The sequence below is a fragment of the Talpa occidentalis genome, unplaced genomic scaffold, assembly GCF_014898055.3.
Source record: "Talpa occidentalis isolate TD23 unplaced genomic scaffold, MPIMG_talOcc4v2.1 talOcc4.7, whole genome shotgun sequence".
Lineage (NCBI taxonomy): Eukaryota > Metazoa > Chordata > Mammalia > Eulipotyphla > Talpidae > Talpa > Talpa occidentalis.
The window spans coordinates 132740075-132767329 of record NW_023605083.1 but is presented as its reverse complement, the minus strand read 5'-3'; the positions used below and the strand labels follow the sequence as shown (position 1 = coordinate 132767329).

Below are 27255 nucleotides of genomic sequence, written 5' to 3'. Positions count from 1 at the left end.
TAACCCATTCACCCCCTGGGCTCATTAGGCACCTCACAACAGCTCCTGAGGGAACAGTTATCACCCCAATTCCAGGCAAGTAATTTGCCTGAGGTCACCGAGAGTGACCTGGCTGGGCATTAAACCACAGGGGTTTGTGGGAGAATCAGTCTTCTCCAGCTGCCCCCACTGCCACAGGATGAAGTCCAGGCTCATCTTGTGGGTGTGCACACCCCTTGGGCTGTGGCTGCTGTCACTGGCAGCCCTCATCCTACAGGGGACTGTCCCTCTCCATCCCTCTTGGCTCTTGGAGCCCCCACCTCAGTAAGCACCCCCTTCTAAGGAGAAACAAGGGGGCTGTCAGGGGGTGGGTAGGACTCTCCAAAGCTGGCCTCTGACCTCAGTGGCACCCCACAGCCCTCTCCAGAAGCTGAAAGAAGCCAGCGAGTCTGAGTTTTCCTTGGGAGGTTTCTTCCCCTCCTGAAGCAGGGAGAAGCCAGCCAGGGCCAGCGAGAGGACTCCTGTGCCCCACCCTGAATGCAGTAAGACAGACTCAGGGCGGTGACTGTTTGCTATTTATTCCCGCACAGAGAAGGCACAGTCGCGCTCAGATACACCCAAGCAGTTTGCGCTGATTCCAAGAGCTGCTGAGCGCCCGCCTGCTGCAGGGCCCCGGGCTCAGGCGGGGAACAGCTAACGACTGTTTCCAGTTAGGTGGGAAACTGCACCATTAAAAAAATCAGTTGTTGGAACAGTCCAGTGAAGAGGTAATAAGGTGTTTATTAAAAACTCACCCAGAGGCAGATAAAATTTATAATTTAAAACCCAGCCCTCTGCAGAATAGGGGGGCGGGGAGGAAAACTGTGCAACACTGACGAGAGGACCGAGACAGGCGAGGCCCAGGCCGGGCCCCCTCCCCCAGGCCGGGAGCAGCAGTGGCGTGGAAGCCGGACCCCAGCCCCTGCCCAGGCCAGCGCGCGGGCCCCTCAGCGGGCCGGCCCTCGGTAGTGTGTGTCCACCGCGCGGCGCGGGTGCGGGCACGAATGCTCACTCTGCTGTGGAAAGAGATGACAGCAGCTCAGGGGCTCCTGGCCAGGAAGGGGGCCTCGATCACCCACCTTGAGCCCAAACATGGAGGGTTCCAGGACCACCTGGGGCCTGTGTCAGGGCTAGGATGAATCCAAGGACCCTGTCACAGGGCTCTGGAGAGGAGGCGGGGGGTGGGGGGCTCCTCCTACCCCTCCCAGGGGCGCGACCTCTTAGCCACCCCTGACAGTGCCCAGAGCACCTACCTCCTCCATTGCTCAGGCTGTACCCCGTGGTCGCTCTCGGAGAACGCCAGTCGCTACAGCTCCTGCATGCAAAGGACAGTTACCAACCACGGGACTCGGTCCACAGAAGGGAACCCTCATCCCAGAGCCCTCCTGGAGTCTTGCGGCCCGGGCAGCAACTCACCTGCGGTCCCCCTCCAGCGTGCTCTGGATTTCCTTCAGGACCCCTGTGGGCAGGAGTTGGGGACAGATGCCGGGTGAGGCTGGCAGGGGCCGGGCGGGACACAAGTCCTTCCCTTGCAGGGAAAGCACCCTCAGTTCCACCCGGCCTTGCTCCTCATGCCAGCCCCGCCACCCCATGCGACTCACTCTCGTCATTGAGCAGGGCGTGCTCCATCACAGGGCCGGGCCTCCGCTCTGGAAGGCAGAGACCAGGTCAGGGGCGCCCTGGGCCCTCCCCGGCCCCCGCCTCCTCCTTAGGGTGTTGGGCGCAGGGTGCTAGAGCCAGAGCCCGGGACTAGAAGGGCTGCTGCTTCTGTTCCCACACCTGCTCTCCCGGGGGCCTCCCACCCTCCCTCCCCCAGATTGGGCCTCGGTGTGCTCTAAGGTGTGCCTCAGTCCCCACGCGCCCCTGGCCCAGAGGGGCCTGCCTTACCCTCTCCATCACTCTGGCTCCCTGAGTTCCTGTGGGGGGAGAGAGAGTGAGGACAGGGGCCACTAGGCTTTCCACTGTGGCTTGGAAAACCCCAGTCGCATGGAGCGTCCTGGAACCCTCAGCTGACCTTGCCTGCCTGAGCAGGGGGACCCGGGAGGTAGCCCAAGCCCTTCCCACAACAGCAGCGTGCAGAGAGGGGGCCTCTGGGGAGCCCGCCCCCCCCTCCCCCATGGGCGCTTCAAGCAGGATGGGAAGGGGAGCGGCAGGGGCGGAGACCACCTATCCTTTACCCACCTGGTTCGGCCCAAGGCCTTCCCCGGACCTGAGCCGTTGCGTGGCCGGTTATGCTTCTTGGACTCTGAATCCACCAGACACCGGGGCTCAACCAGCCATTTGGTGGAGAGAGAAAAGCGCTCAAACTCCGAGGGGGAGATCAGGTAGAAACCTGGGGGTGGGGAGGAAGCAGGGGTCAGGCAGGTTGAGGCCAGCCAGGAGTCTCTGGCCCTGTGGCTGCCAACTCCCAGGGGGCAGTAAGGGCCAGATGCTCCTTATGTTCCCCTGGCATGGGCCACAACACCCTGACTCCCTCCTGGCAGTCCTGGCAGTGGGGGGGACCCCCACACCTGCCCTGCTGGCAGAGGCCCACGATGCACACCTTGGCCGTATTTGGTGAAGACGCAGGAGGCGATGCCGCTGACGTCCTCCCGGCGGATGCAGCTGTAACGCACCTGGGGCTTGAGCAGGGGCAGCGAGACCACCTGGACATCGCCCAGGTTGGTGAGGACCGCCAGGTGATGCTCCCCGTAGTCCTCGGCCCGACAGCTGCCGAAGTGGGCCACGCTGACCCGCCGTACCCGTGAGCCCTCCAAGGCAGTCAGCTTCAGCTTCAGCTTGGCACTCACCTTGGGCAGTGTGAACACCTGGGGCACAGGGCAGCAGTCAAGGCCACGTCATTTCCATCCAGCTCAGCAAGGACTCCTGGCCCCCTGCTCCGACCCGACAGCAAAGCTGCCTGGCAAAGCAGCTCAGTGCGGCTGCGCCTGCCAGGCTGGGGGCACTAACTCCATGCCGGCACTCTCCGTCCCTCCCACAGACCACATCAGTGCCCCCCTGGAGGCCAGGTACTCATCCAACCCCGCCAGGAGGTGCCTCTGCCACCTTCACACACCAACTACAGATACAACCATGAGGACCAGACCTATCGCTGTGCCTAGGGCCTGCGTCCCCCATGTGCCAGGGATTCCAGGGGACCCCCCCCCTCTACCCGTGTGGCACCTTGAACTGCTCCTCTGACACGACAAGCAGCTGGTGGCTTCCCTGCATGTCTGGGCTTTTCGACAGGTCATGTGCCACCTCCAGGGGCTCAGGGAGGGGCACACTGCGCCCATCCAGCACCAGGATGCCCACCACAGGCGCTCGGTGCATCAGCTGAATTTCCTTGGCTATGGGAAGGAGGCAGGGGGTGGGGCTGGTGGGCCAGCAAGGCTGGAGACCCCACCCTGCTGCCCCCAGCCCAGGCGGGCAGCACCCTCTGCTCTCCCCAGCCAGCACTCACCCTGCTCGGCCCGCACCGGCTCATCCATTCTCCGTTCAGCAGGGGGCACCCGCAGGGAGAAGGCGTAGACGGTGCCCCCGTTGGTGCCGGCCCATAGAGAGGGGCAGTGGCGGGAGCCTGCCAGGAGGCAAAGGTTCATACCTAAGCCCTGGCTCTGGGGTCAGGTGGTGCCAGGTGACTGGGACTGACACGTAATATGTGACTCCATCTTGGCAGCAAACCCCGTGAGTGTCAGCTTCCTCCTCTATAGAATGGAGCTGTTGGGGACCCACCTGTTTCCAGGTGTAGACAGGAAAGGCAGAGGCTCCCTGACAGTTGAGGGCCCTGAGCATCCCTGATCCCAGCTCAGGAGAGCTGAGCCCTGAGATACAGCAGCAGAAGTCCCCACCCCACTCTTGCCTTGGTGGGGATGGGCTGCAGGGGAGAACTGGCCAGGGGGGCTTCTCTAGGGCCCACCGGAGGCCAGGGGGTACTGGCATCAACAACCCTCTCTGCCACTCATGAAGGAAGATGCCCCCCGCTGCTTTACAAGGAAGAAGCTGAGGCTCTGAGATGTTTAAGTGACATGTCCAAGGTCCATCTCGAGAGTGGGGGAGCCTGGACATGAAATCAAGGCAACCTGCTCGGGGCTCAGGCACCAGAGCAGGTAGGCAGGCTGGGGCCTGGTCTCCCCTGATCACAAGGGGAAACCCTTCCCAGGAGCCCACGAGCCAGCAAGCAGCAGCCTCCAACATGACCTCAGACCAGGGGGTGCTTGCCAGGGTCCCCATCTGGGCTGGCCACTCACTGTCTCTCAGATAGGTGTCGGCAAAGTAGAGGGTCCGGACAAAGCCAGTGAAGGAGTCCTCTGCTGAGCGGGCCTCGATCTTGCGCTGCACGGGTGCCAGCTCCATGTTCTGCAGGCCCGTCCGTTCTGCCCTGGCACTCCCCTCTGGCACCTACAGTGGGTGGGGCTGGGCCTGAGGGTGGGCTCTGGCCTCCCCTCCCTGGGCGGCATCAGGTTGCTCAACAGTCCTTCCAGGATGACTGGCTACAGCCCCACTAACCACCCGCCCCTAACATGTGTTGAGGACGTGACCCTACCCGCTGTAACTACTGCCTTTAGTGCTGTGGGGGAGGCACAGGGCAGTGGGCAGTGGGGCAGGGCGGGCAGCTATGGGAGCAGCTGGAGCAAGCTGGGTAGGAGGGGTCGTCTGGCCCCATTGCTGCTGCCTTAAGCTCTCCCTGGGCCCGTGGCTGCCAGGGCCTCCCCCACCTCTCCTGAGGATCCAGCTGGTCGCCGCTTCCGGCTGGACACCCGGCTGCGTCGTATCCGGCGGAAGGACTGGCGCAGGGACTTCTTCAGGGACTTCACTCGGGACAGCGGACCCTCCAGGGCGAGCTGGTCACTGGGGTGCAGGGTGCACCTGGGGAGGGACAGCTGCCATCAGCACTGCAGGCCCGAGGGACCTCACTGGGCACCAAGCCGAGACGCTGGAGCTGGCCACCTCAGCGGGGCTACTCACTTGACAAAGACCTGCCGCCGTTGCTGGTGGTCAAAGAGGCCAAAGCCGTGGCTGGTGCCGAAGGCCACGAGCCGCCACTCGGAGTGCAGGGCCAGGGAGGTGACCACCGCTGGGGGCTGACACTGCACCAGCACGAAGGGCTGGAAGCCGGGCTCAAAGCGCACAGGGCCGGGGCGGGCACACAGGCGCTCATGCCCCTTCCAGCGGTAGCCCTCCTGGTCCCGCAGCAGGTCGGCCTCCACCTGCTCCACGGCGTGCTCTGCCTCCTCGTCATTCAGTTCCATCACCAGCACCTGAGGGTGGAGGCAGGTTGAGGAAACCCCGACACCCAGGGACAGCGGGACCCCAGGGCCCTTGATGGGCAGTGGGGGGGGCGACAACAAAGCTGTGACCCTCACCAAGGCCCAGGGCCAAGCAGAGCCAGAAAATCTCATTTTGGTTTCTGGAGGAGAAACTGCCACTCCCAAAGGCCTCCTGTTAACGGGTTCAAGTAATCTCTACCCACTGTGCAAAGCAGAGCCACAGTGTCAGGGTGCTCCTGCGGCCCCCTGACATCACATAGCCCTCCCAACACCCAGATTCCAGCCCCCGCACAGCCCACCACCTGCCCTGCATACCTGCCCTGCAGTGCCTGCCACAGCCAGGTAGCCACTGTATTTGCAGAGGAAAATCTTCTGGATACCCAGCCGGGGGTCGTCGCTGTAGGGGTCAAAGGAACCGACCTACAAGGGACAAGAGGTCCAGGAGGGGCCATAGGGCCCGCCCCAGCATGGCCGCATCCCCCCCGGTTCCCAGGCTTCTGTCCTCACCTTCCGGAGCGGGGGCCAGTCGTCCTCGCCCTGGGCGTTGAGGCTCTCGCCGGGGTCGGTGTCAGTGAGGAACACCCGCACCGTGCTGAGTTTGTAAAGCAGCCGCAAGCAGACCCCTGAAGCGTCCCAGAAGCGTACTGTGCCATCCTCGTGCCTGTGGGCAGGGGTGCCTGAGGCCTTGAGAGGGAGGCCGGGCCGGGTGCCCGGGGCTGCACGCACCCCTTGGAGCTCTGCTCCACCCACACAGCGCAAGGACAGCACCACCCAGGTCACCTACCCCGTGAGCAGCAGGTCCCTCTGGGGCGGGGCCGGGGCCAGGCTGGCGCCGCCATCAATGGGCCACTCCTAGGAAGAGAGACCGAGAGGTCCGCGGGGGGCTGTGCCCTGAGGTGGGGCCGGGGCTTGAGCGGCACCTACCATGGTGGAGAAGTGCATGTTCTGCCGGCTGCCGGCGGCGATGACCCGCTCCCACAGCTTCAGGGGGATGTTGGAGACGTGGTGGGAGCAAGTGATGGCCGAGCAGTGCAGGGAGGCCAGGTAGGGCGGCTGGACCGGCGGCCAGCCCGCCGTCTGCAGGTCAATCACCACCAGCTCCTCCTCGGCCAGCACCACCAGGGCGTAAGGGTCATCAAAGGCTGGGGAGGACAGGCCAAGGGTCAGGGGCGACGGGAGCCAGCGGGCAGCAGTTGGCCCCAGCCCACCCCTGAGGAACCTGAAGCTCTAGGGTCGGGCCGGGGAATCTGCATTTTAGGATTAAGCTCTAAATCCAATGACATACAGAAGTTATGTGCCACAACCGAGCGTGACTGGTCCCGGCATGCAGGGCACGAGCCGGGAAGGGCAAGGAGAGCGGGCAGCAGCCAGAGGTGTGGCCGGCTCGGCGCCCACCAAGGAGGGGTGCAGCGGGGCCGAGGGGCTCGGGGAGTGGCAGGTTTGAGAACACCTTTCGCCTTACTTGCAGACAGCCCACACCCCCCGGGCCCACCCCACAGCTGCCTACCAGCGGCGGGGTCCTCCTCGGAGAGCACAGTGAAGTCGATGACGCGGGAGGTGAAGTCGAAGGCAGTGTGCCGGCTGTCGTGCACCACCGAGATGCAGTGGCGGTCCCCGTAGCTGGCCCGGGGCATGCCGCCCTGGAAGATGGTGAAGGGCAACCTGGCCGGCACAGAAGAGCAGGGGATAGGCTGGGCAGCCATTTGGGGGTTTCTGGGACCAGGATCAGTGGCAGGGCTTGGGCGGGGGGGGGGGCTCCCGGGTGAGCGCTCACTCAATTCCCAAGGAGGGGCTGGGCGGACCCCATCTCTTCCCAGTCGCACATCCTGGGATAACTAGGGGGTTGGGGAGGTGGATGCAGGCTGATTCTGCAGTCACTCCTGCCTCTAGGGGAGCACCCAACCCCCCTTTCTGCTCAGATGTTGGGTTTCCCAGTACAATTTTGCTAGAAGAAATGGGTTTGCTATAGAGCTGCAGGGTTTGAAGCCTGCTGACCTTAGTCATCCTTCTCGGAGCGTGAAGGGAAAGGATGGGGGTGCTGTGTCAGGCACTGAGCCGTGACAGGGAGGAATGCCCTCTCCTTCCCCTGGAGCCCAAGACCCCCAACATGGAATGCAAAGGTGCAAAAGCATTCACCAGATGCATCTCCCCCAAACAGAGGCCTGAGGGGCCTGTCCTGCCCTCCCAGAAGGCTCTGCAAAGGGAAAAGGACAGAGCATGGGTAACCTACCCCTGCTTGGTGGTCAGCCAGAAGACTTTGGTAATAGCTTTGCAAGGAAAAGGACCTAAAAAGTAAAGGTATTTGCTTCAACAGGTCTTCCCGCCATCAGAGTCAAGGGCTACCCACAGGCCAGACCCCGGACATGCACGTCTCAAGGAGACCTGTGCTTTCCAGTCTTGCTCCGAGCACTTCCGAGCAGGCATCAGAAAGCCTGGGTGACTCTGGACAAGCCCAGACACAGGAGATGCACGGGGAGCAGAGAGCTCCGGCCCTGCACATGAAAGGCGGGCCCAGGGAGGACGGCGGGCCTCGGGACACTGACCGTAAGGCATGCAGCTGCGCAGGGGCTCCAGAGGCTGGGCGTCCCTGGACACAGGCCACTGGCAGTAGCTGCCGTCGGAATGGCAGCTGACAATCAGGCGGCCATCCCGCTGCCAGCTCACGCTCTCCAGCTGCTGTGGGAGTAGAGGGGTGTGTGGGCTGGGACCAGGGCATGGCTCCTCACCACACCCTGTCTCGGCACAGAAGCCATGTGGGATACTTGAGGTCCAGGAGAGCCACCTACCTGGCTGCTGAGGAAGTGGCAGAGCACGAGGCTGCCCTGCAGGTCCCAGACCACAATGAGGCCCCGGCTGTAGCCGATGAGGATCTGGTTGGGGTCCCGAGGGTGTTCCTGCAGAGCCTCCACCATCTCAAACACCCGCCGGTGGCGGGCCTCCTCGGGCAACCTGGGCGAGGGGCAGACAGTGAGCCCAGCGGGCGTGGCACCATGCAGCAGGGGGCCTGGGACTTGCCAGCAGTGGAAACATGGCCAGGGCGCAGCACCAAGGGCAGGAGGAGAAACGTGTAGTGTGAACCCGGAGATGCAAAACCCACACGGAGAAATGCAGGAGGTACAACTCCAAGGAAAGTGGATGTGGGGGTACCTCGGGGGAGAGATTCCTTGGGGGGAATGACAAACTTTGATCTCACACCTGGCTGGCTGCAGGGATTACAAGAATCCCCCCAATGCATGTTCATGCTTAGCGCACGACAGTAAAGAGGTGCTATTTCATGACAGAAATGTTTCAAGATGCACAAAGCAAAACTGTATTAGTAAACCCGGTCTTAAGCCTTGCTTGACTCCCTTTCTGCCTCCTTCTCTGGGCCTGGAATGCTGATGTGAAGTCTGGGGGCACTGCAGCCAGCGGAAGACCATGAGGTGGCAGGCATGGGCCCAAGACCTACCACCAGGGATGGAAACAGAACCAGCCCCTCACCTCCGGCCAGACCAAACCTGTCTGCACGAGCCCCCCACAGACCAAGATTATACCCACATACTGCAGCCACACCTCTCTGGAGTGAGACCGGAGAGCAGGAGGTCAAGGGGCCTTTAACCTGCCCTGGAAAGGTCTCCTTTTTAAACACCGTTCTATCACCGTCTACTACTTATATTATTGGAAATAAATTTCTTTTAATCACAAGTAAACAATGCAGGATAACACATCTTGGAAACATCCAGGCGCAGCAGGAAGAACAGCAGAGAGAAGTGTGGCAGGACAGCCACCCCGCGAATCCGCCCTCCAGGTGCTCCTCAGCGAGACTTGGGTTTGCTCGGCCACCTCCGTTCACTCACGCAACACTGGAATTGTCCTCTAGACGCCGTTTTACAATTTGCTTCCCTCCCCTGCCTGGCACCTAAACAGACCATGGCCGTTTGCCCCTACGTTTGAGTATCTTCAAAATAGTCTTAACACATGCAAGTGATGTCCTTACGGAGACAGGTGGCTAAACGATGAGGCGGTTTCAATTTTTTTGCCACTTAAAACAAACCCACGCATGCCTTTCCCCCTTAGGACGGAGGCCCCCAGACTTGCTAGACTGAAAGTTTGGATGTTCTAAAGTTTTTTAGACAAGTGCCAAAGTGAACGAGGACATGGATTGGTAGAAGGGGCTCCCAGAACACTGAGGCTGAGAGAGCCAAGTGAGGGGTTGCGAGAAACAGGGTGACCTTACAAAGAACGTCGGTCTAGGAGGTGTGACGTTACACAGTCCTTTGCGGCCACATCTTACCCCTGCGAGTGCTGTGATGCTAACACACTAGGGAGTGAGAGTCCCAATTTGGGGGTCAAGTGGGGGTCTGTGTCCCCACAGATTTCTCAGGAGAGAAACAACAAGCACAGGAGATATTCCTGGGGCCCAAGAGGAAACGGGCCACCCCAGCTGCGGGGGCCGGGCTCACCGCTGCAGCACTGAGTCCGAGCTGATGGCGCACTCCTCCAGCGTGTGGAAGGTGGGCAGCTGCACCACGAACACGTTGCCGCTCTCGGTGCCCAGGTAGAGCAGCTCTCGGGAGGAGTGTGGCAGGGCCACTGTGATCTGCGTGGCGCTGGGGGCAGCCCTGCGACGGGAGGGACAGCTGCCCATGAGCTGGCTTCTGCCCGGGCAGGGTGGACCCCATGGAGGGGATCCCTGACTCCTGGCTGCCAGCATCTGCCCCTGGGGAGGCCAGGCCCCGGGCAAGCAGGCCCCTGAGGTGCTCTGATGGGTCCCACGGGGTCTCGGGCCTGTACTGGTCAATCACTTTGTGCCAAGACAGGAGGCAGATGGCCGAGAGCTTGGGCGAGGGACATCCCAGCAGAGGCTGCGGGATGCAGGAGGAACGGGAGTCTGGCCAGGACCCACCCCCTCCGCCCAGAGCACCTGCGGGTGGAGGAACATCGGCTCCAAAACCTGCAGTGCTTCGGGCTCAGCAGACACTTCAAAGTGTGAGGTTGAGTGTTGGGTCCACTTCCGGGGAGGGGACCTTGGCATTGGGGGCACAGCCAGGCTGAATGGGAGAGGAAGGGACGGAATCCTCACCCGGGGGGGCCTCGCAGCGTGAAGCACTCGTCTTCCTGCAGCTCCGACACCCCACCTCGGACCTTCAGGCTCCACAGGTGCAGGCTGTTGTCATCCAGCAGCGTGATCAGCTGGCACTAGGGAGGGAGCGGGCACACAGGGGAGCTGTCTTCTTAGCCAGGGTGGCCAGCAGCCAACCCCAACACAGGGGCGGCCTGGCTCGGGAGTTCCAGAACCAAAAGTCCCCTGGCTGTTCTCAGGGTGGCTGGTGAACTAAGTGGGGTGGGAAGGTGATCACAGAGCCTCCCACTGGCACAAACCCAGGGTTACCAGATACCTGAGCCCCTTCTGGGAGCGAGAGAAGGCCAGGCGGCCCCTCACCTGGCCAGGCAGGAAGTAGATCTGCACCACGGCGTTGTTCTCCCGGTGCAGCCCCATGAACTCCACCCCCGGGGCGCCGTAGCTATGAGGGCGTTCAGGAAAGGCTGAAAAAGGCAGGACACTGCCCACCCCTTGCCCGCCTGGCCCCACACAAGGAGTGCAAACACCAGGCAGCAGACACGGGCCTGCCCTTCCCACCAGACCCTGGTCTGCAGCTGTGGAGAGCAGGGGAAGGCCTGGCCTGTGGGCTCCCACCAGTGAGCTGAGCTCCAAGGTTGGGGCCAGCCCCCCAGGGAGAGCTTCCCAACCAGACGGATGGGGCTGACTCCCCAAAGTGGTGAAGCCTCCTGGCAACTGCAGGCTGCTCACTGCACCCCCACCCACCTGAGCTGCATCAGTTACCACACGGTGGCACCTGTGAGAAACCACAGGCCACCCTGGGGGACGGAAGGGGTGGCCAGCAGCCATGACCCATGAGTCTTAGCACCAGGGATTGGTAACCAGGATATGGCCGCAGCCTGGCAATGATTAACTGGTCGAGGGAGGGCTGAGCCCTGGCGGGCCCTGGGCCCTCCTGTGTCTCCACTTCTCCAGCAGAGAGCAACGGAGTGAGTTACAGAGTGGCTGGAGGAGGGCTGGCTGGGCTCTCCAAGGGTGATCCCCATCTCCCAGTTCCCCTAGGTTTCACGCTGGGGTTCAGGGCAGATTCAAGGGCGGGTGGCTCCCACACTTGTCACCCAGTCCATGCAAGCTAGAGAACCAAGCAGTGACCTTCCAGCCTGGAACCTGGGGTGACCCGACCGGAACAGGCATTACCTCAGACCAGGGAAGGGGCATCCCTGCCAACTAGGGATTCACTGCACCCCTCTCTGGTGGTGGGGTATGCGCGTGGTGGGGCAGAACCTGGAGGAACAGCCACCCGAGCGCTGCTGCTCCTCCGCCCTGGACAGAGTCCTAGGCCAGTGCACTGACTTGCGGGAAAAAGGTTAAAAAAAAAAAAAAACTCGGGCCCATCCCCTGCCTCCGTGCACTACATTCAGGGCTGACTCTTGAGAGACTTTTTGGAACATCCCAGGGACAAGAGGGGCCATCTTGGTGAAGGTGAGGACCTTTCTGGAATCTTCTGAATGCCCAGGTGCACGCCCTCCAGGGCCCCAGGGTGGGAGCTGGGAGAACAGGAAGGATACAGTTTGACTGCTCCAGAGCGTGTGCCGATGGCCAGGAGGTGCAGCGTGGGGCTGTAGCCAAGGGCACTGGGCTGGTGCGGGAAGCCATGCTCTACTGTCTGTGGAGAAGCAGGAGGCCGGGCGTCAGGGTCTGCATGCGCTCCTCCACGGCTGGACAGAGGAGGTGCTGCGCAGCTTCCCCGGGGGGAGGAGGGTCCAGTCGTGTTCGGGTTCCTACACGGAAAATCCCAGACCCACAGGGCCCACCCTCAGCCCATCTCTGCCCTGTGCGATCCTTCTCCCTGACACCATGGTGGTCACTCGCCCTATAGGAACTGGGTCTCTCCACCACACACACACTGTGGGTGCCCCAGCCCAGGGGGCTCTGCACAGTGCGGACAGTGGTCACTCTGAAATCCTGTGGCACCATAGCTCCGGCTGGCCCCTGGGGTCTCACGGAACTCCCAGCAGCCCTGCCCAGGAGCTGTCCTTCGCCCTGCTTCCCTGAAAGTCAGCTTTCTTGTCACTGCATTCGCCACCATCCTCCTGGAGGGGAGTTTCTGGAATGTCGTTGAGGACACAGGCTTTTGCTCATGTTTTATTCCAGAAGTAATACACATTGTAGACAACTTGGAACATATAAAGGAGTTTGAAAAAGCCCCAAACAGCCTTTAAAGGTGTAAAGAGCCTCCCCATGTGGAGTGCGCTGGCCTCTACGGCTGAAGGCTGTGGGCTAGAGGATCCACGATTGCTCACTGCAAGGAGGAGCAGCCCTGGGGCTCCTGTCCCTGCCTGCGACTGAGTCTTTCTCCTCAGGCAGAAGTCCCTGGATGGGATGGAATTACAGGTTACAAAGGTATAGATTTAGACGAGCAACCTATCTTGGGGAAGGTTTTCGGTTGTTCCTTAATTCGAGAGCCCTAGCCCCATCTCCACCTCCCACCCCGGGATACTGAACCTACAGAGCTTGATCAGGGCCTGGCAAAGGCTGCCAGCCAGAGGCTGCAAATACTCTTTTTTAAAAAAACCAGGGAGGCTCTGCCTACAGGAAAAACTTGCACCAAAGAGGCTGCCCTGTTAGCCTGTTAGGCCGCTAAAGAGCTAAGTCCTGGTGAAATAACAAATTCTACTGCTCGTACCGTCCCGTCCTGACTGGTGATTCGTGGAAGGAGGCCATGCTGGGGTCAAGGCCAGCAGGGAGCACTCCAAAGAGTGCCTAAGCCAGGGACTTGGGGTCACACAGGTGGGGGCTCCCACCCCCACCCCAGGCTCTTTGCCAGGAACATGATCTGCCCCACAAATGACTGTACCTGGAACAGCTGGGAGGGCAGAAGCGGCCCTGCAGGACCCTCCTCCCTGCCAACCCCAACCCAGGTTCCCGATCAAGTATGTAAAAAATGCAGAGCGGGAGAAGCCCTGGAGAGATAGCAGAGTATCTGGAATGTAAACATTTTCCAGGAAAGGAGGCAGGGCTCCCGTGGGGGGTGTGAGACCAGCTTCCCCCAGGCTCTGCTGGACTCACCATTCCCAGGTTGCTGCGGCCTTAGGGCCTTAGGGAGTCGGCAGTCAGAGCTCAGAAAAGGTGACTGTGTCTTCCCGCCCCAGGAGCAGCTCAGGGCCAAGCCTCTAGAACTTACTGGGAAGTCCAACAGGAGCCGGGTGCGGTAGGGGGTACCAGCCCCCCACCCTCCACCCACTGCCCAGCACAACAGCTACCGGTCAGTAGATGCCAAGCACCTCCATATGGCTAATGGCACCAAGGAACAGAATGTTTAATTCTGTCTAATTCTAATCAGCTTACGGTAAAGAATGGGCGCTCAATTCAGTGACTGCAAGACAGTTCATGTATGTTCTTGGGTCCAAAGGAACAGAGACTAGAGTCAGGCAGGCCAAGCTTTGGACCTTCCTTTCCAGTCAACCTCCCAGACTCTAAATGCAGGCCACGCCCACCGAGTTGAGGTGGGCTGAGAGTGTGAAATACAGCCAGGATGTCAAAGGCTCAGTATGAAAACACAAACACAAACAAAAAACCCACGCCACTAAAATACCTCTTACACTGGAGCGCATGTCAAAATAATCATTAGAATATTTCTAATAATTACTAGAACATTTTAAATCACACGTGTGGCTGGTCCTAGACACCCGGCTTCAGGGCCTGGGTGGTCAAGTCAGAGGTGAAATCCTTTGTGAGGCCCCTACTGAGCCGCGGCGGGGGGACCTCCCTGTACCTCTTTCGCTCCTGTCCACCTCTATGGCCTGGCTTCCCAGAGAGTGACTCACCTCCTTAGGGTCCTGAGCACCCTGGGCCACCTCTCCTGGCCCCGCCGCCTCCTCCTCCACAGGCTGGTTTGTAAAGGGTCCAGGAAGCTTTAAACCCCTCCTGGCCCGGCACCAGCCCCTCTGAGCCTCCAGCCGCTATCAACTCCTGCACTGAGCAGGCGAATGCCCTGGCTCGAGCTCCCTGCGGCTCAAGGAGACCACCCGACGGGCTGGCCGGCTCGGCCGCCAGGGCCTTGTCCATAAGGTGTGGCTCCTTCTTAGGGTCTCCAGCATTCTCCTGCATCTCTTGGTATCCTCGCCTCTCTGGGGGGACCACGGCTCTCCCTCCAAGCAAAACAAAGGGCAGGGATTTCAGTTGACCCTACCTGGCCAAGGGCCAAGTGAGGGAGCTCAAATGTAAATTGTTAGGTGACAGGGGCTCCCCAGGTCTGAGCCTCCCCCTAAGAGGATGCATATGAGACCCAGAACTCCTTGAATGAAGCGGTGAGGTAAAGTGAGCGCTCTGGATACAGGCTGGACAAGGTGTGGGAGCCCCGGGTCAGACAGGGGACATCTTGCTGGAAACGGGGAAGGAAGGGATTTGGCCTAAGGACCCAGGTCAATTAAGGAGACAGGGAGGAGTTAGCCACCAAGGCCTGAGCAGCCCGGGGGAAGCGGGAAGGTTCCATGAGGCATCTCCGGCCAGTGCTTCCTGTGACCCTAACCTTTCCCTTTCCATTCCCTGGGAGTCCCCCCGCCCACCAACTGCTAAATGCCTTTCAAACTCCTGCTCTGGAGTATAAGGGGCAAGAGGGTGGGCTCAGGGGTGCCCTGCTGTGCAGCTTCCCAGGCACAAGGGACCCCCAGGCTGCCCTCTCAGCCTCGACCCCAGCCACCTCCAGCTCAGGTTCAAGCTACTGGGGTGACCACTGGGGCCATCCCGCCCTCCCTCCTGAGCTCAGCACCCAGTCTACCTGGCCCTGCCCCCACCCTGTTACCTGGCTCAGGTGACCTCTGCCAAGGGAGGAGAGAACAATGTGCTCTTTTGATGAGGAGTTGGGAAAGCAGAGCAGAGATGTGTTGGCGCCACCAAATTGCAATACTAGCCTGGTGTGGCAGAGAAAGCCCTGTCTGTCTCTGCTTGCTCCGGGACCCCATTTCTGGCTCCCAGAAGGGAGAGAGTGAGGCTGTCAGAGAGCACGGGGGCTCTTCAGCCTGCCCCACACAAGAGCAGGCCCCGTCCAAGCTCCAGGCATCCCTGGCACTAGTGGGGTGTGGGAGGACGGGCTGCCCAGGGTCCTGGGGGTGGGGGCCCAGCAGGGCTGGGTCGAGAGGCACTTCCCCATGTGGGGTGTGGTCAGCTCAGATTCCAGTTGGTGGCAGCAACCTGGTCCTCCCTGTGTGGCTGTCACCTGACACCAGGGGCCCCACCACTCAAAAGGCAAGACAAAGCCACTGGGCCTGCACGGGCAGCCAGTCAGGACACTGTTCAGGACCTGAGAGTGGGGAGAGTAGGGAGGGTGGGGGAGGTGGGCCCGGCAGGAAGGTCCAGACACTTCTGAGGCAGTGCGGGCTGCACAGGGTGCCCGGTCCATTTCACCAAGGGAGGATCAGGCCTCCAGGGATTTTCAAGGAAGAGCTTTCACTTTGGGGTAAGCTTGTGTCCCTTCCACAGTCACATCCTATGGGGTGGCCCAATGGGTCACACAGTCCCCTTGGGGGTTCTCAGTGTCCCTGTTGTGTGGCTAACTAGTCTGTGCGCCCCACAAGCTCCAGGACCCACCACACACAGCTGGTGAGTATTCCACAGGTAAAGAAACTGAGGCACTGGAGGTGAAGCACAAGCCATCACGGGTAGAACCCCAAGTCCTGGTTCCCAGCCTGGTTCCCTTCACCATGAGCTCCTGCAGATTGGGCCAACCCCTCTGGGAGGCATCCTGAGGACCAGGCACAGATGGAGTGCCTGGATGGAGTGACCAGCCCGGATGGAGACCCTGGTGACAGCCACTTTGCATGTGGGAAAACTGAGGAGCAGGGAGGCTGAGACACGTGTACAGCCGCTCAGGGAGCAAGCAGCACAGCGTGTATAGACATAGGCCTCTGACTCTGAATCCCCACCTCTGACCACTGCACCCCCAACCCTTGGCTTCTTGGCATGGAGCCCTTAGCGAATGGGGCGGGCAGTTCAGAGCATCCGTCCGCAGACACAGCTCCTTCCCAGGTACCAAAGCCAAAGAAACAGGCCGGGCTGCTCCCAGCCCCTAGGGCCCCATCCTGCTCTTTGAGGCACCCGCCTGGTGTGGGTGTTGAGGAGTTTGGCCAGAGGTGCTGGGGGAAGAGGCCCTGGCTTAGAAGCTGGTGTCTGGAAGCTGCTTGGGACAAGCCCGTGAGGGTGCCCAGTCCCGCCCCACAGAGCGCACTTCCGGGACAGAGCTCAAATAGGCCCGGCTCCCTGTCCCCAGCAGCCCCACGGGGCTGCATAAGCCACTGCCCCCAAGAGCCTCCTCGCCCGAGGGGCCCAAGGCTCCCCAAACTCAGCCTTAAGCCAGATAACGTCCACAGAGCTGTCACTGTGGCCACTTGCCGCGAAAGGCCTTTTGACTGATCCATGACGCCATTTTCTCCTTGCCCTGACTCCTGAGAGCATCTCAGAGACGCGGGGCTGGGCCAAAGTGACCAGCTGGTCATGCCAGGCAGTCAGGTGCCAGGGTGCCACACCAACCCCTGGACGAAAGCCCCCCTTAGTAAATGGAGACCGTCGTGATGCAGCTCTGTCCCCATCGAATCTCATGACTTTCCCTCATCGCCCCGGCTCCCCATCCCAGCACCCAGCACCATTACCCCCCAAGATGAGACCTCAGTCACTTGGACACTCACCTCCCCTCTGTGCCCTTCACTCCCAGGCTCTCATCCACCTCCCTCCCTAAGTGGTTCTCTGGCAGGTGGTCCCCCAGGGGCCAGAGATGCCGCCACCTGGTCAGGTCTCCTAAGGGCTCTGAGGTTACCTGCTTCATTTAAATAAATGAAACTTTAAATAAAAGGCCCAGGGCAGCCCTGGTGGTGCAGGGGTTAGTCTCAGCACTATGAAGCTATTGGCAGCCACTGCAGTGGCTGCCCAAGTTCGATCCCTGGCCGGCCACGGAGTTGACCCACAGGGCACGGCAGACCTCTCCTGTCTCCCCGCTGCTCCCCTCAGCAGTGTGTTTCCGTGGATCCGCCTGTTCTGTTCCCCACTGTCTCTGGTGAATCCTCTCACCCCCCACACCTCTGGCCTACACCCCAGCTTTTGTATGCATAAACGAATCTTTAAGAAAATAATAATAAAAAATAAAAGGCCAAGAGTTACCTTCTGTGAGTCCTCAGTCCCCTGCTGCAAACCCACCAGGGTCTGGCACGGCAGGCCCAGCCTCCCTTTACGCTACAGTTCTGGGGGAGGGAAGCCTGAGGCTGGGAGGCACTGGGAAGGGCGGGCCCACCCTTATCGATCAGGCCTCAGCCTCCAATTGTAACCCTCTGGCACTGTTTGCCCAGAGCCTAGGAGACTGACTTCCCTCCCCACCCCCTCAAGATGTTTTTCTGCCACCTCTCTACTCCCAGGAAATAGAATTTCAGACCCTCCCCCACCCACCACACCAGAAAAGTCCTGGAGGGCAAAGGTCTTATCACCTGAGGTTCCCACAGCCCCAGTGTAGTGGGCAGTGTAGACAGTAGGTGCTCAATGCATGTTACTTGCACGTGAATGGAAGGAGAAAGGATTATCCCAGGAGTCTCTCCTCCCCCTTCACCCCCAAATTTGGGGACCACCAGTTGGGGGGCATAGAGGTGGGGGACACACATTTCTCTACCTCAGCCCCACCCCAGTCTCACCCCACTACAGTCAGAACTTGGGGCGGGGGTTTGCTCCTCTTTGCTGAGCCTGTCTATCCGGTTTGCAGTGAAATTGGCCACCTTTTCAGGGTGTGAGATCCACATGTCTTGAGGGGCCGTGGAGGTGTACCAGGCTTACCCAGGTCCTGGGGCCTCCGTCCCCCCACCACCCCCAAGGATGCTGAGACCTGCACCCATCAACTTCGGTAGCAAGGGCGGCGGGCCCCAGGGGCTCTGAGATTCACCACTCCAGCATTTTCCGGGGCCCCAAGCCCTGCACACAGGTCCTCTGCAGTGGGGGTCAGCACTCGGGGCAGCTCAGATCCAGCAGAGCCCTGGCCTCCCCACAGGCCACCACACACAGGCCAAGAAAATCAAGAGGGAAACTGCCCGGGAACCTGGGGACTCCACCCACCTCAAAGAAGCTCTCTTTCTAGGGAGGCAGCCCCTCAAAGCAGCAGGGAACGTTCTCCGCATGTGAATGACCCAACTCCCTGTAATCCTCAGAAGCAGGTGTGGGAGAGTCACTCAGTTCCTGAGATGCAGAGCCAGGTTTGAACCCCACCATCCTGGAGGGGTCCCCTGACCCCCAGGGGAAGAACATCCTATTTCTCCCCACCCTGTGGCCCACTTGCAGGGCAGAAGGCAGCTGAGGCAAAGAGGCCAAGAGCCTAGATCAAAGCAGAGGTAAGAGGCTAATTACCCCAGAGGCCGCAGACTGCAGAGAGGCCGCAGATTGCCAGGTGGCCAGGGCTAGTGGTAACGCCCGCGCCCTCCCAGTCAGGCCTTCTCGGGCACTGGCCCCTGTGAGGAAGCCTGTGCAGCCTCTGTGCAGCCTCTGAGATCTTGGGGGGTGCCTCAGGGGCAGGTTTGGGGTTGGAGTGGTCAAATGCAAACCGGGGCCCATTCTCCCACTGCCACCGCTGCCCCCTCACACCTGAAACCCACCAGAGGGAAATCTGTCCTGCCTGTGGTCAAAGCCGCCTTTCCTCTGGGCACAAGGTGAGGCCCTCGCAGCCTCGGCTTGTGGCCCAGAGCGCCTGGCATTACAGAACATTACACCCCTGGGGTTCACCGTCCTTTCATCTTTCTATTCCCAGGTCTCAACAACCGCGTGAGGTGGGAAGCAGGCAGCTTGTTTTAGCCTCATGCCACAGGTGGGGAAACAGAGGCCTGGAGAGATGGGGTGACTGGCCGAGGGCCCAGAGCCAGAGAGAGACCTGGGGGAAGTCCCAGCTCCCGGGCATCCTGCTGCCCTTTCCCGGGAAAGCCCTCTAGCCAGACCCCAGCCCCGAGTCAGATTCCGGGGAGGCGTGGCCCGCAGGGGCCAGGGAACCCGAACCAGGTCCTGCTCCCAGTACCGCTGACCGGCCCAGTCGGCGCAGGCTTCCCTTACCTTGTTGAACTGGAAGAGGTCCCGCTTGAGCCGCTCCCGCACAGGGTCAAGTCCCGACCTCAGGAACCGCCTCATCTTGCTGGGTTTGCAGCCCCCTAGAGAAAGGGGCATGGCTGCTGAGCACCAGGGAGCCCCAAGACTGGCCAGTCTCACCGACCGCCCCCTGCATCTCGGCATCCCCAAGCTCCAGGAGAGCCCTGCGCACCTGGAGGCTCTGGCCAGCGTTGGCCTCAAAGGCCGCAGGAGAGGCTGGGGGCAGAAGCCATTTAACCTGGCTTTATAGGAACAAGAGGGCCAGGGGCTCTGAGGTTAATTAGCTTAATTGTTAACCTGTTTTCTGAAAAACCATAAAACTCTGGCTAAACAGAAAGGGAAACTTCACAGGGCTCCTGCAGGGCCAGTTGGAAGGTGGAGAAGCAAAGGCTTCCACCTGGGCTCCCACGTGGCTCCCGGATGGGGGCAGGGGAGAGGCGAGCAGTTCCAGCGCTCACTCGCTCACTGCAGGGAAGGCTGTCAAGGGGCGCCAGGCCTAGGCCACGCCCACCAGCCACAGCCGTCAGGAACCTGAGTGGGAGAGCTGCAGCCGGGGTGCCGGCCCATCCCACCCACACCTGGGGCCCACGGCAGACCTGGATCTGACCCCGCGAAGCTGCTGGGGCCTCTGCCACCACAGCTCTAGCCCCGGGCTTCCAGCTGGTCCCTGCCTCCCCCTCTGGCTATCCCAGTGCCAGCTCCCCTGAACTCTCATGGGGTGCACTCAGAGGTTCCCTTTCCCATGGCCCAAGTGGAATAAAATCAGAAGAAAGCTGCTCCCAATAAGGAAACCCGCTCAAGGCCCCCAAACCACCGCCCACCATAGAATACATTCCCAACCCAAGGGGAAACTATTTCTGGATCATCCTTGGGGGAGGGGAGGGCTCATCTATGCTTCGGCTTCCGGCTTCCAGTAGCACGGCCTCCCGCTGACCAATGGGTCCTGGAAGCCGGGCTCAGATCCAGGCCGCCCTGCGGGACTCACTCTGGGTAGGGGCAGGTAAAGGCAGGCCAGTGACAGGCCTGGAGCGGAGGGGGGCAGGGGCACTGGCCCACCTGGGGGAAGAAGGTGACTGCGCTGAGACCTGAAGGATGTCTGAGGTTTCTGGCATGTGAGTTGGGGTGTAGGGCTGGCCTTGCTGGAAGAGGTCACCCCACCGGGCAGACATCCTGGGGTGATCTTACCCTCTTCCAGGTGGGAAAAGGCAGGGACCAAACCTCAGCTCTGTCACCTTCTGCAGACACCAAAAGGGAGGGGATAGGGTGGATAGCGGCGGTTTGTGCCTTCACGCACGTTTTGGGGGAGTCAGAGCAAAGGGCCCCTCTTCCACACAAAACAGCGGGTAGTCATGGGAACTACCAGGCGGCCATTTGACCTGAGGCCCCGCCATTGGTTGAGGGAATGAACATGGTAAAGTGTGGAGGCTCCTGGGAATGAAAACAAACTCCCTGCAGCCGACCTGGGGGGTGGGGGGGCTCCCGCAACATTCCAGCTGTGGGGAAGGGCAGTGGGCACAAGCTCCAAATCAGCCAGTGGGCTCCTGATGTTCCCTTCCCGGCCTGGTCACTGGGTCAGAGGTCAGAGAAAGGGGGGAGGGGAGGGCAGTCCCAGAGGAGAGGAGATGCCCTGGGCTCTCCCCCCAAGACCTGAGCAGGCAGGGTGGCACAGGCCACCTGCCCTAGGACCCAGGCAGGCTCCAGGGCGACATCGCACAGCTGGGATGGGAGGAGACGGCTCCACTCGGGAGGGCGGGGTGGGCACCAAGCACCCCAGTGGCCCTCTGTGCAGCTCTGTGGCCCCAGCTCCAGCCCCTTGCATGGGATTTCTATTACTTCTAAAACATTTTGCCCAAGTAATCCACGCTCATGGTAGAGAAAGCAAACAACTGGGAGAAAATCCTCCCTAAATGCCGCCAGCTGGGGCAGGCCCGCCGGCATGCGTCCTGGCCCTCAGCTCATCTGCTCTTGCATATGTGCGTTTGGCACACCTAGACCTCATCCCGGGCATCTGTTCGCCTTCTAGAATCTTCCCTGGAAGATGAGTGGAAAATGCCATTCTTGGCGGACAAGGAAACAGAGGCTGGCAGCTCATCCAAGGTCAGCATGTAGGACCCAGGACTCAGATCTGAGTCCCAGGCTGGCAAACTCCCAGACCCAAGGGTTCTGGGAGGCAGCAAGGTATGGTTATGGCAGGACAGAGGGTGCCTGATCGCACCCCCGTAGCTAAAGGCTGGCCCCGTGCAGGCTCCCCTCACATATGCCTTCAGCTCAGAGTCAACCAAGCCTGGACACTGCTAGAGGGGTGCCGGTGAGGTCTGGCTGGGTAGGGCTGGTGGGCTTTGCATGAACCTGTGCTCATTCCCCAGCGGGAGAGGGGCTGAGACCCCGTGACGTGAGGTGACAGACGGTCCCTGCACCTGCTCTTCACTCTCGCGACTCCTCAGTATAGCTCCCCAAACAGAAATAACTGCCCAGGTCAAGCTGTAAAAAAGCACCACCCCTTCCTGAAGGCGGGTGGGGGGACAGGTCTAGCCAGGCTGGACTCACCTCCAGGCAAACCTTGGCCTCCAATCACCCACACCTGGAGGTGTGGAGGCGGCTCAGCCCACTCCCGAAGGAGCGCAGGGAGGCAGGGCATGTAAGGGAAGGAGCCTAGGGCTGGGTGCCAAGAGCCACCATACAGCCCCTTCATGCTGGGTGGCCATGACAGCCCCCAGCCCCACGAGCTGGTCTGTAAGGAGGGATGCACGCCTTCCCGAACAGGTCTATTGGGAGGCCTGGGAGCAGAGCCAAGTGCCGGGTGCCTGGCATGGAGCAGGCACTGGCCTAGTATTGGGGACAGCAGTGACAGACAGATAGGATCCCTATTCAGGACACTCTAATGGGGAGGCCAATGACTCACTGGGACGCAAGTCCGCCGGCAGGATGGTTTCAGACAGCGATCAGGGCCAGCCAGGAAATAAAGGAAGATGCTAAGATAAAGACCTGAGAAGGGGCCTCCCCAGTGGCGCAGACCTCTCCTGTCTCGCCTGCTGCTCCCCTCAGCAGTGCCCTCGGTCCATCTGCCTGTTCTGTTCCCCACTCTGTCTCTGGTGAATCCTCTCACCCTCCAATGCCTCTGGCCTGTACCCCAGCTCTTTTTTTTTTTTTGTAAATTGTGATCAAATTAGGACTTTTTAAAATTTTTTACTTTTTAAAGATTTATTTATTTATAAAAGAACTGAGGTATAGTCAGAGGCACGCTGTACCCACAGTTGTATAAAAATAAATCTTAAAAAAAAAAACAAAAAAAAAAACCTGTGTTTAAAAAAATAAAAAAGACCAGAGAATAAGGCTGGAAGGCTCGTGAACATTCGTCATGTCCCTTCTGCCCGAGATGCTTTTCCTACAGGTACTCACAGGCCTCCTTCACCTCCCGGGACATCCTCTCCTCCACTCCCCGCTTTGCTGTTCTCCTCACCTCGGTCACAATGGACTAGTGAATGGTTTACCGAGTCATCTTGCTTATTACCTGCACAACCCTCCCCAAAAATATGCTTTCTTCTAACTCAGGGGCTTTCTTCTCCCTTCCCACGGTGGAACCCCAAGTGCACAATGAATGAATGAATGGAGGCGGCAGCATCTTTAGCCAGGGACCTGAATGATAGGGACTGGTCAGACTTGGAAGCTCGGGGCAGGGCAAGTCAAGCAGGGAGGGGATGTGCATGTTCTGTGGGGGTGAAGACAGCGGAGGGGCCTTTGGAAGCTACAAGGAGATTTGAGGTGGACTAGAATGAGGGGGGCTTCAGTTTCATTCACTGGGAACCAGACAGCACTGAGCAGGCTCTGAAATACCTTCTTGCCTTGCAAGCATCACATCCAATGTCACCTACCAAAAAGCCATTTCAACCATCCCGCCGCTTTCACTGTCTTGCCTGGGCACCTACCCTCTTTTATGTTAAATGGCCCCTAAATCACCATGGCCAAGGGCACCTATCCAGGTCCTCCAAGGTTCTCCCCAGCCTTGCTATCCTGGTCACTAATGTGTTGGGAAAAATCAGATGCAACCTAAATGGCCAACAATGGGGTGTGGGGGGGTACCCCATGGAAGGTTCCAGAACTAATGGCCTGGAACCATATTTACCCTAGGGTGGGGGGGGGACCTATTAAAAACATTTACCTAAGTAGACAACACAGGGAAGGGTTATGGGATTAGTGGTGTTTTTCTTTTCTTTTGGTTTATCTCCCTCCCAGGTAGGGTAGATAAAAGGGTCAAATGGGGGAAGGGTTGAAGCCCCAGGCACTGGTCAGGAGGCCTGGGGCTCAAAGTAAACAGTCCTATGGAGGAATGGGGTTCCTCTCTAGCCACCTTGTCCTGAATAGGGGAGAACTCCCATCCCTCGATGGACACTATGGGATGCAAAGGCAGGGAGGAGTCGGGCAGGTGGAACCAGCTGTATGACTGTGGGCTTCAGGGCCATGACCTGGCAGGGCCAAGGTGAGGCTTCAGCGGGAGGGCCAGCGAGAGGGTCTGGCAAACTCAGGTGCTGGGTACTTCAATGCTGCTTCTGCTGGGTGGGACCAGGGGGAGGAGACAAATTCTGGGGCCCCACCAACTGAGAAGTCCCCCAAGTCTATGCCAAGAAGGGTCAGGGGCAAGGTCACTGGGGATATGGGGAGCTTTAAGGGTCCTGGCCTCCTGCACCCGGTCACCATCTAGCTACAGCAGGACTCCTGAGAGGGGGCCTCCTAAAAAGAAACATCTCCGGGGCCTCCCCTGGTGGCGCAGGTGGTTGAGCGCCGAGCTGTGAAGCTGTCTGCAGCCTCTGCAGCACTGGTTTGATCCCAGCCTGCCGGGCAGGCGTGGCAGACCTCTCCTGTTGCACCTGCTGCTCCCCTCAGCAGTGTATTTCGTCAGTCTGCCTGTTCTGTTCCCCGCTCTGTCTCTGGTGGATCCTCTTACCCTCCCACGCATCTGGCCTATACCCCGGTTCTTGTATAAATAAATAAATCTTTAAAATATAAATAAAAAGAAACATCTCCTTCACCGCCCCCCACAACTTCTAAAGATTGCCCAGCCTCAGTCTCCCTTTTTGCCCAGGACATCCTCTGTGGTCTGACCCAGCCCTGCTGTGTGTGCTCACGAGCGTGCAGAGCCGTGGTTTCCACACAGGTCCGCCTTGTGATGGGGGTGGGGGGAACCAGCCTCAGAGCTCCCTGTGGGCAGCTTATCAGCAAGATCCTTCCCTTCACCCTACCCCAATCATCCACTACACTGCCCATCAGCAAAGAAAGCTGCATTGAGGAACCATATCCCTATACCTCGATGCCCACATGGTTTGGCAACGGGCTAGCAAATTCACACACTGTCTTTCCTTCCCATTCTGCCCAGACCCTGTGCCCCCTGCATATCAAGAGACCAGTGGCAGAGGCAGAAAAAGAGTAACTGTTAGGGGTGGGCTTGTCCTGGCCCTGCCCCAGGCAGCAGCTCTGACTGCTCTTGGCATACCTGCACCGTCTGGGATGCCAGCACTAATGTGTCCCCATGAGGCCAAGGCTTGGCCACACTGATCCTGCCTATCCTGGCCCAGACCCCAGCATGGCCCTGAAGAGCGCAGGCATGTGCACAGATCTGCTGGGAGAGGCCACGCTCAGTGGCAGCACCCAGACTTCTCAGACCCAAGGGAGGCAGTCTGGAGCCACACCGGCCACAGTCCAGCCATGCTCATGTGCTCCAGGAGCCCACCCAGCAGAAAGCGAGTCCCAAGCTCCCTTCACCTTTCCTCTCAGCTCAGGCCCCCACAGCTAACTGCTGCTGAGAAGCTGCCCGCCCTTCCCCAACATCCTGTGTGAGGGCTGAATGTGGCTTTAGCCTCCTGCTGACGGCGAGTCGGCTTTTCTACTTCCTAGGCTTTTCTACTTCCTAGCGCGGGGAGTGGTGGGACAGAGCGCTAAGCCACCGGGGCAGCTGCTGACCCCTCGGGCATCTGTCCGTGCCAACTCAGATGCTCTTGGCTGCTTTGCGAGTGCCCACGTTGCCCTGGGAAACCCAATCTCCCAGAGGCACCAGACAGGCCCCTGCCAGCAGCTTGGCAACCAAACCTTGGCTAAAAGAGCACCTCCAGGGAGGGGGCTACAATAAAGAGGGGGTGGGTCCAGAGAAGCCTGTCCCTGCCCTCCACAGGTATGCCAAGGGACTGAGAGCGCCTGGTGCCGCTTTAGCTTCTCACGTGCGTGGTCTCATGTAATTCCTGCAACTACCTGGGAAGCACCGGGTTCCGGGAGCTATCAAGGCCATGCAGTTAGTAAGAATCCAGCTGACCCCCATCCTGAACCCCAACCTGACCACAGACCCTGCTGCTCATTCAGGCCTCGCTCCCAGGACCAAGGCCTCCTCGCTCACCTGGAAACTCAAAACTTGAATGGCTGTTCCAAGGAGCTTCAGGACAAAGGGCTGGGCCTGCCCCTTCCATGACCGTCTCCCCGGATGCATAGGGGGCACTCATGTTTCACTTAAAGAACCCCCTCACTGCCTGCAAGTCAGGGCTCAAATGTGACCTTGCCAGGCCCCACCCCCTGCCCTACCCGCCCACCACAGGGGTCTCAATCCCCCCCCATTAGTCCTTTGCTATAGTGCCTATGGCCTTTTAACACCTAACTTGTGGGGCCTCCCCTGGCGGCGCATTGGTTGAGCGCTGGGTCGTGAAGCTGCCCGCAGCCTCTGCAGCACCGGTTCGATCCCCAGCCCCTGCTAAGGGTCCCACATGGTGCACAGACCTCTCCTGCCGCCCACTGCTCCCCTCAGCAGTGTATTTCATCAGTCTGCCTGCTCTGCTCCCGGCTCTGGTGAATTCTCTCACCCTCCTGTGCTTCTGACTGTACCCAGTGCTTGCATAAATAAATAAATCTTTAAAAAAAAAAAAATTCTCCCATTTAAAACAAAACAAAACCCCTAAAACTTGTTACCTACACTTGTTTTTTGTGCCGCCCACGCCCCGTCCTGGAGAGCACAAGTCCTGCCATGGCAGAAGTCTGCTTGGGGTTAGGGTTATGCCCGCGCTACGCTGCGCTGGCAAAGAGGCACTGGTAATACTTGTTGAATGAACAGCTAGGACTGAACCGGGTTCAGTCTGATTCAACTGGGCTGAGGGCTTCTCCATTTGGGAACCACTGACCCGAAAGAGCACAGGGTTGCTGTCCCACATGGCCCCTCAGGGAACTTCCCCACCCTGTTAAAGTCTCTGGCCAATCAGGGCCATGAGGATGGCATACCTGGCCTCCTGCTGGGGACACCCCATGGGCCCTGCCTCAGGCTGGGGCTCTGGGACACCAGCTCCTTGGCAAGGAGAACCCAAGAACGTGACCATCCAGGCCCAGCTGTGCCACTTGTCAAACCCTGGGCCACTGAGTGAGGTGTCTGGAGAGAAGGCTCTGGTGTCGGCTGAATTCCTGAAGGGTAGAGTCAGGTACCTCACAGCTTCCCTGTCCCCACGCCCAGAGGAGCCTCTCCTAGCTCAAGAATTCAGTGTGGTTCCTGGGAAGGCGAAGCAGCGGGTGACTCTTCAAAGGACCAGTTTCCTGAGAGGTATGGGGGGAGAGGAGAGGCCCTAAAGGGAGCCATGCAGAACCCCAAGACAACAGGGTTCAGGGAGGGGTCTCTTGGGGATTCTGAGGGGGCCAGCGCTGAAGTAGGGCGAAAAGCACCAGCAGTCCCACTGGGGGGGGGGTTCCCATCTACTCCCTAGGGCCCTGCTTCTGCAAACCACTCCTGCCAACCAGACCTGCAGGCCTCAGCCTGGAGGAGCGTGGAAGTGACATCCTCATGAGCTGAGTGCTGAGGGTCAGTGGATCCAGGCAGCCAGTGCC

At 59.9% G+C, this 27255-nt stretch overlaps 1 protein-coding gene across 3 annotated transcripts in view; it reads right to left on the bottom strand.

Annotated features, from left to right (window-relative positions):
- Positions 1-501: 501 nt before the first annotated feature.
- LLGL2 (LLGL scribble cell polarity complex component 2) overlaps positions 502-27255 on the bottom strand; it is a 29076-nt gene continuing 2322 nt past the window's right edge. Inside the window, exons 1-26 of one of the 3 annotated variants that reach the window (XM_037492602.2) lie at positions 19583-19875; positions 19378-19472; positions 11877-11974; positions 10690-10771; positions 10330-10445; positions 9710-9868; positions 8054-8216; positions 7811-7943; positions 7498-7552; positions 6775-6929; positions 6192-6409; positions 6052-6119; positions 5775-5928; positions 5583-5687; positions 4966-5258; positions 4716-4866; positions 4248-4398; positions 3461-3577; positions 3181-3347; positions 2561-2825; positions 2200-2350; positions 1906-1934; positions 1620-1667; positions 1435-1477; positions 1272-1333; positions 502-1034 (exon numbers count right to left, since the gene is read on the bottom strand). In XM_037492602.2, the coding sequence (XP_037348499.1) occupies positions 1027-1034; positions 1272-1333; positions 1435-1477; positions 1620-1667; positions 1906-1934; positions 2200-2350; positions 2561-2825; positions 3181-3347; positions 3461-3577; positions 4248-4398; positions 4716-4866; positions 4966-5258; positions 5583-5687; positions 5775-5928; positions 6052-6119; positions 6192-6409; positions 6775-6929; positions 7498-7552; positions 7811-7943; positions 8054-8216; positions 9710-9868; positions 10330-10445; positions 10690-10771; positions 11877-11974; positions 19378-19452 (3066 nt within the window). In that variant the 5' untranslated portion in view covers positions 19453-19472; positions 19583-19875 and the 3' untranslated portion in view covers positions 502-1026. Of the gene's footprint in view, positions 1035-1271; positions 1334-1434; positions 1478-1619; positions 1668-1905; positions 1935-2199; positions 2351-2560; positions 2826-3180; positions 3348-3460; positions 3578-4247; positions 4399-4715; positions 4867-4965; positions 5259-5582; positions 5688-5774; positions 5929-6051; positions 6120-6191; positions 6410-6774; positions 6930-7497; positions 7553-7810; positions 7944-8053; positions 8217-9709; positions 9869-10329; positions 10446-10689; positions 10772-11876; positions 11975-19377; positions 19473-19582; positions 19876-27255 lie in introns of those variants that run through there. The other 2 variants (XM_037492603.2, XM_054689047.1) reach the window with 2 other exon arrangements.